This window comes from Loxodonta africana, chromosome 3 (genome assembly GCF_030014295.1).
Source record: "Loxodonta africana isolate mLoxAfr1 chromosome 3, mLoxAfr1.hap2, whole genome shotgun sequence".
Taxonomy (NCBI): Eukaryota; Metazoa; Chordata; class Mammalia; order Proboscidea; family Elephantidae; genus Loxodonta; species Loxodonta africana.
In genome coordinates this window covers 167,863,753-167,871,173 of record NC_087344.1, presented here as the reverse complement: position 1 = coordinate 167,871,173, position 7,421 = coordinate 167,863,753, and the positions used below count along the sequence as shown (strand labels likewise).

Sequence of the window (7,421 nt, the reverse complement as noted above, 5' to 3'; positions counted from 1 at the left end):
GGTGGGGCTGCACAGACGGATAGGACATGTTTCCAGCTCAGCTCCTAAGGGCTAAGAACGACAGGCACTTGCTTCCTGGGGGCACAATGTAGGTGGCAGGGAGGGGTGAATTGAGACTGGTGGAAACTGAAGCAACCACTCCTACTCTGGCCAGCTATGTGCTCTGTGACATTACTTCTCTTCCCCAGTTTTGTGTTTAAAGGCCTGTTTGACAAACTAGACGCAGGGTTAACACAGGGGCAACGTAGGGTAGTGATTAAGAACACAAACCCTGTAACCTGACTGACTTCATCTCTCTGCAAAATGAGGATGATAATAGCATCCGTCTAATTGAGCTTTACGAGGATTGAATGAGTTAACACACGTAAAGTGCTTAGAACAGTTCACAGTACATTGTAAGAGGCCAATAAACATTGGGTTCCCTGGCTGTTGTTACTGGGGAGTCGGGGTGGCTGGGGGGGAGGTAGAAGTGGAGTTCATAGAGAAAGTAGACAGGCCCAAAGGGAAGGGAATAAGCAGGTAGCTGAACAAGAAGGGCAGCTATGGCAGGCAGGCCTCCTGGCTGGCACTGCCTACTAAATTTGTGGCTTAAGGTAGTTTGGGGGCGGGGGGGCAGGGACGGGAACAATACTCAAGACTGACCAGGAGGATGAATAGAACACGCTGTGTCCTCTCCAGCCACCAGATGGCAGCAGCACATGGCTCTGCAGCTTGTTGGCCTCTACCTCTCCAGGCCTGGCCTGCATGCAGCTCACACAAATGTGCCACCTGCTGGCCACACCTAGGTGTGTTTCTTGGCCTTCCAGAGCCGGAAATCACCAACAGGCCCTGCCCGTTGCCCTCAACAGGCCCTGCCACACCAGTGCAGGACGAAGATGGGAAGTTTGCACCTGAGATTTCCTTGCCTTTATGCCTAATTTCTCCAGAGCCGAATATTCGCTGTCTGTCTCCACACCTCTTTCCCCCACATCAAATCTCGGAATCCCAAAGGCTGCAGGAGTTGTTTCAAGAAGAGGCTCAGGAAAAGGTGAGTGTCTAAACAACTACCATTGTTAAACAGGTCAATGTGTTAAACGAACCTTAAGATCAACCATAAAATGAAGAAAGCACTGGAGAACAGCTAGCCCCGTGGACAGGGGAAGGGCACTTCAATGACCAAGTACGGCAGCTGTACCCATGGCGAGGGGCAGGGGTGCAGCTGGCAGTCCAACTTCCCTTTGCCTGCTAGCTTCCTTAAGTCGTGGCCTGGTTTCCAAGGAGGGAATTTCTCTCAAAACTCACAAAGAATTGACTTGGTTCTGGATGCAAGAGTCAGAGGCTGAGGGAAAAGAGAGACACTATCCTGAATCTATTAAATGAGTCTTTATCATTCATTCAACAAACATCCACCATCTTGCACTCGAATGTTTTCTGAATAAATGAATGAAACTCTACCAGGCATGAGTCACAACACTAGGCACTGCAGGTTTATAAACCGTGGTGCCAGCCCTCAAGTCTAGTAGGGGAGAAAAGAGACCAGAGACAACTCTAATGATGTAGCGAATGATGAAATGTTCCAGCATCATCTGGCTGAAGTGGTCAGGGAGACTCAACACCAGGGTGCCCATCAAGGGTCTCTCATTCCATCAGCACAGCAAACAAGAAGCTGGGATGCTCCAGGAGGCCCCATTCTCTTGTCAGGGAAGGACACTCAAGTTTTGAAATAGTAATTTTCCTAGACCCTGGCTTCACAGCCTCACACATGGTGAATTCAGCTATACTTAACTTTGATCTGGACCTTCTAACAATCCATGAATCCTAGGAAGAGGCAGCCTATTCTCATCTAATGCCAACAAGGAGGGCAATTATAGTCTGGTGAGCTGGAATCACAAGGCCCTAGGGCCTACTCAGGTCCCTGCCTGGGAAGCCCATCCTGGCTCCCTCACTGGAATTACATGGAGGTTTACTCCAACATTGTTCGAAGTTGCAGCAGGATCCACTTTCAGACAATATAAAAATACATTTACTTTATTTTTAAAAAATGCAGACTGGTAGAGTAAGCTTATCATAAACTGGCCTGTTAGGAGTCACAGAATTCTGGAGACCAGGTGCCTGCCGCTGCCTCTCCAAATTGGCCTGAGTCCTGTAGAGGATGATTCAGGAAGGCCTCTCCTCAGAGAGCAAGGAGGTTAGCTAGGAGGCCACACACATGTAAACATCCAGCAAATCAACACCTGGAAGATCAAACTCTCTAGGGCTGAAAGCAAGAGTGGGGATGGATATGGACAAACCACTTTCCTGCATTTTTCATTTTCTGTTTGCTAATTTCACTACTGGGAGGCAACCTCTTTTTCCTGTTTAACCTGCTTTCAACCCAGAGAGTTTCACACCCCTCCAACTCAACCCTAATCCACCCCATCTCCTAAGGTCTCAGCTCCCGGGAGACCAGCCCTGGCAGTATCTCTTCCACCTGTCCCTGGGCCAGAAGTTGCTGGAGTCAGGGCCTCCCTCCAACGAGAGGGCTTGGGAGGCCAGGTCCAGGCATGTCCAGGCAGTGGCTGTAGTGGTTGGCTACTGAATTTTTGCTTGCTGTCCGGATCTTTTACCTAAAGAGGCAGAAAGAGGCATGGATTTACATTGCCCTTCTTCCTCTAGCCCGTTTGTCACCCAGCTGAGTGAGTCTCACCAGCTGGGGAAGAAAGGGGACACCCACACCCCAGGCTCTCCTCCTCATCCCCATCTTGCCACAGGGCTTACGGAAGACTCAGGAATGACGTAGATGACAGTGTAGAAGCCCGGGATGACAGGGGAGACAGAAAGCATCTCAATCAGACTGACCTGGTAGATCCTGAGACTACAACTTTCCTGGGGGGCTGCAGACTGCTGCGAGTGGCACCAGTGACATGGAGATTTGGTCGCTGGGAAACAGGAACTTGATGGAGGTAAACAAAATAAATGAGTTAGCAGAACATTCAACTGACCTCAAAAAGAGATACCAGATGAAGGCAGAGTGAGTTTGGGATTGGCACCCCTTATTCCCAAGGTAAAGGACAACAGGTGTTTGGGAGCCAAGACTCAGACTCTTTGCCCAATTTCACATTCTTTCCTTAACCTAGTCTCCCCATCTTCAAAGAGAGTTTTAATGAAGATGGAGGAAGTGATCACTCTTGCCAGCTCTGAGAGGATGAGAGCACGCTGGGCAAGGGCAGGTATTCTTCTTCCCAATTTCTTACCCCTGTGCCCACACTTCCCCACCTCTGTGCCCTGCAGCGCTTGGTCTCGGAAGCCCTTTCCGACTTGGCAGAGAATCTGGAGGTAGGCCACCTTTGCAGGGCAGTACACTCCGGCTGGACAGTGGCATTCGGCCGGCAGGCCTAGGGAGGGCCGTGGGGATGGGCAGTCGACTTGAAGGTTTAGTAGCTGCACCCTGTGGCCGGGACAGGCGCTGAGAGTTGCTGGGAGAAGGCTGTGGGGCCAGGACTGGCCTGGCAGGGGCAGCTGGGCCTGATGGAGAGGAGTAGAGGAATTCAGGGTAAGTTCCGCACCCTCCCACTCCCATTCTCCCACAGCTTTGCTGTCCAGGTCTTCTCACCTGCTGTTGCTCTCCCACTGGGCCCAGCTTTTCCTCGGATTGGAGGGGCCAATCGGAGTGGAGGGGTTGATTGGATTGGAGGGGTTGATCGGATTGGTGGAGCTGACCGGACTGGGGGAGTTGATCGGGCAAGGGGAGAAGATGCTGGGCTTTTTGATGCAGGAAACAGATTGCAAGTGGGCGATTCCTGAAATACAAAGAGAAAAAAAGGGACTGGAATAGGGAAAAAATCTGTTATGCTGGCTTATTAAAGGATAGGGATGGAGAGATGCCTAGATTCCAGTGAGAACAGGGCAGAAGTTAGCTGTCAACATTATCATCATCATCATCGTCGCCATCACAAATACTACTTATTGAGCGCATATTATAGACTAGGCACTGTGCTAAGTCATTTCTTTGTGGTATTTTTTTTAATCCCAACAATTCTATGAGGTAGACATCACCATCCCCATTTTGCCAATGAGGAAACCACTCTACCCCTGTACCGTGTCATGCCCTGTGTCTAGGGGCACGCGCCCAACCCAACCCTCTAAACTCACCCTCTTCACACTGGCGGGCCTCTTTCCAGATGTTGTCCGAAGAGCCTTGACCGACCCCTTTCTATCACTGCTCCGGAGTCGGGGTGTCAGGCTGCTTGGGGAGGGAGTACTCCGAGTCAGGGAGCTCACAGTGGGCAGCAGGTCTCGGACAGGACTGTCCTTCAATACAAAAGTCTCCCGCCGAGGACTGGGCTTCACCTGGCGAGGCGCCGGGCTCTCGCCTGTGCTCTCCTGCTCCTGCAGGCCACACTGTTCCAGCCGAGCCGCCAGCCGGTTGGCTTCATGAAGGATCTCCTCCAGCTTCTCTGGGCTGAGGGGACCTAAGCTGAACCTTGGACCCTGGAGGGTGGGGCCCGCTGCATTTGGGTCACTTCGGTGGGAGAGGCCCCGTCGGAGTGGTTTCTCCGGAGTCGCCAACACTGCTATGTCTTCCTCCTCACGACTGAGACAGAAAATTAAACCAGGCACCATGCCCACATGAAAGAGAGGGTGATGATGGGGATGAAGAGGAGAGCCTGGGGTATGGGGGTCACATTTCTTCCCAGCTGGTGAGATTCATTCAGCTGAGTGACAAATGGGCTAGAGGAAGAAGGACAATTTAAAACTGTGCCTCCTTCTGCCTCTTTAGGTAAGTAGATCCACACAGCAAGCAAAAATTCAGGAGGACTGGGCAAAAAACCCACAACAGAGCCAGGCACATAGTCCCAAACCCTGACACCCATGCTGACTGTGAGACCTGGTATGTAGGTGATGAGATGCCTGGGTCTATGGGGCCTAATAGGCCTTTAGCATTTACTGAGATTGGGAATTCTGCCAGGATGAAGATGCAGCAAACTCACTTACCCTTCCCACCTTAACACCCTGAGATCTCACTACAGACTTATTTCTTCTCCCCTCCCCAAATGTGCCACAGAGACCCAAGTCAACCAGCCACCTGGCAGCCCTTGTGCACCAAACCTTGTCAAATTACCAACCCAGGCCCCAGAGGCCAATAATTCAGCAGTAAAGAAGGGTTTAGAGACAAAGAGGTGTTGGACGAAAATTAGTGGAATAAACAGGCTGGTACCTGTCAGATGGTGACAGCCCTCCAAAATCCAAGGTCTCATCCACAATAAACTTTACAGCTGAAGGAGAGAAGAATGAATGCCACTACTGGGTCCCTGGCACGACTCTCTATTGCAGGGCCTCCTTCTTCCCTCCAGGGTTTCCTTACCTTCCTCCAAACCCTCCATGTCCCAGCCAGCAGGAGCAAGAGTCAGCTTAGACCCGAGCTGAAGAGAAAACCACGTTTCCTCAGGTCCACCCCGCCCAAGGCTCCCAGCTCGACTCAGGGTGCAAGCCAGGAGCTGGGGGTCCTGCTGGGGGCAAAGCAAGCACCCCAGGGGTAGCTCCTGCCCCTATAACCACCACCCCATTACCTCCTCCTGTTCCCACAGGGCAGTCCTGGAGGGCCCGAATATTTCCCTGTACACTCCCCTTCCCCTCACAGTCTGCACTCCTGACCCCTGCGCCCTGGCCTCCCCTCACTGAGGACGGTCTGCGCGCCCCATATTCCTCTCCGCCACTATTCTCCGGGTCCTTCCACTCCACAGACTTTTCTGCTCCCCGCGGTACCACACCCACACCACACCTTCAGCCCACCTGCAGCTCCCATGCCCAGTCCACCTCACCTCCCGCGGAAGGTGTTTTTGCCCAACAATCTAGTACCGGGAATCTGCTACCAAGGGGCGGGGCTCCTTTCAAATCTCTTAATCCCCACCCACTCCCACCACAGGCGCACAGCGATTGGCGAATCCGATATTCCCCGCCCCAGGGGGTGGGCCCGAAGCTGGCTGCCGGCCGGAAGTCAGAGCGGAGGGGCGGGGTTTCCGTCGTGCGGGCCGGTGCGGAGCGGCTGATTGAGGCTGGGGGAGCGTCTGAGTGTCCTGGAGATTCACGTTTGGCTCCCAGGCAGCAAGCAGAGTCGAGCGGAGCCCCCAGCAGAGTGTGGAGCCGCGCGAGGGAACGGACCAATGAGTGTCGGTGTCGCGCCCCACCCTTTCTTCTCCGCCCCCTCCTCCTGCTCCCCCACTGCTTGAACGGCTGGCTTAGAGGAGGCTGGCTCCCGCCTCCGCGGTGCTGGGCCTCCGTCGGGGGTCGGGCTGGCCGAGGCGAGGCGGGCGGATGGAAAGGCCTGGTTACCTACGGCCCCGCGCCGGCGTCGGCCCTACAACTCACGGCGGGCCTGGGGTTCCTCACTTGGGCTTTTTCCAGGTTACGGAAGCACCTAAACATACTTTAGGAATTTTGAGGTTAAGATGTGCATTCTCCTTTTCCTTCTTAAGCAAGAACATTCGGAATCTGAGGCAGCAAGGTGTAAAAAAACGGACTTTTTTCTTGTTGAGAATGTACACAGCAGAACATTGACCAATTCAACAATTTCTAAATGGACGATTAAGCGACCGTTACGTTTTTCAAGTTGCGCAACCATTCTTACCCTGCTTTTCCGAATTGTTCCTCGCTCAGTAACAAACTCACTGCCCCCTAAGTTTTCCTGTCTGATCTTTTGAATTGCTGTTGAAAACAATGGGGTTTTCAGATTGGGATATTTGGGTTCAAATCAATCTGGGCAAGCTTGAGCATATTTGACCTCTCTACTGGTGGCGTAGTAAAGATCCACGGCTGCTAACCAAAAGGTCGGCAGTTCGAATTCACCAGGCGCTCCTTGAAAACCCTATGGGGCAGTTCTGCTTTGTCCTATAGGTTCCCTATGAGTCAGACTGGACCGCAACGGTTTTGGTTTGGTTTAGTCTCTGTTTACTTACCCACAGAATGAGGATGGTAATACCTGTCAACATGGTTTCAGGGTAATTATGAATATAAAATTTTACACCGCGTACTCTTAAGGGCTTTGAGGGAATATTTATAACTAGCTGTCCCTGAACTAAAAGCCGTGTTTGTAAAATGCTTAATCATAATTACTAGGGATTTTTGTTTTTTCCTCTCTGTTCTAGATGTTGCCTGTGAATAGGGTGTGTCACCAGTTAACGGCTTCTTAGAAATGTTCTTAAAATTTTAAAGTAAAAAGGTCCTGAGAGAATGGTTGGGGAGCTTTCCCATCAACAAAGAGCCTGAGCTTGAGTCCCCAGAGTTTTTGAGCAGTATATTGGCCAGTGATAGGCTTTTCTGTTGACTTCCTAGTTTTTAGCTGTAGAGTTGAGGGTGGAGAAGTCTGTGGGGGTGAGAGATTACTATAATAAATACCATAGGAAGCAAAGAACCCTTGAAATTTAGTGGGGTGAATGATGAGGGAAAGGGTGGAGAAGCTCGGA

At 51.7% G+C, this 7,421-nt stretch overlaps 1 protein-coding gene across 1 annotated transcript; it reads right to left on the bottom strand.

Moving 5' to 3' along the window:
- Positions 1-1,991: 1,991 nt before the first annotated feature.
- On the bottom strand, positions 1,992-5,878 carry PSRC1 (proline and serine rich coiled-coil 1). Its single transcript, XM_064282453.1, has 8 exons — positions 5,781-5,878; positions 5,324-5,381; positions 5,177-5,234; positions 4,111-4,552; positions 3,572-3,758; positions 3,235-3,483; positions 2,818-2,911; positions 1,992-2,585 (listed from the first exon to the last, which is right to left on the bottom strand). The coding sequence occupies exons 2-8, from the start codon at positions 5,340-5,342 to the stop codon at positions 2,582-2,584; spliced, it is 1,053 nt and encodes a 350-aa protein (XP_064138523.1). The 5' UTR covers positions 5,343-5,381; positions 5,781-5,878; the 3' UTR covers positions 1,992-2,581.
- Positions 5,879-7,421: the final 1,543 nt, after the last annotated feature.

Bases quoted from the DNA above. Each gene is read 5' to 3' on its own strand.
- PSRC1 (XM_064282453.1), bottom strand. The intron at 3,759-4,110 runs GTGAGTTTAGAG...TTTGTATTTCAG, and splicing joins GGCCCGCCAGTGTGAAGAGG to GAATCGCCCACTTGCAATCT. The intron at 3,484-3,571 runs GTGAGAAGACCT...CCTCTCCATCAG, and splicing joins CAGTGGGAGAGCAACAGCAG to GCCCAGCTGCCCCTGCCAGG.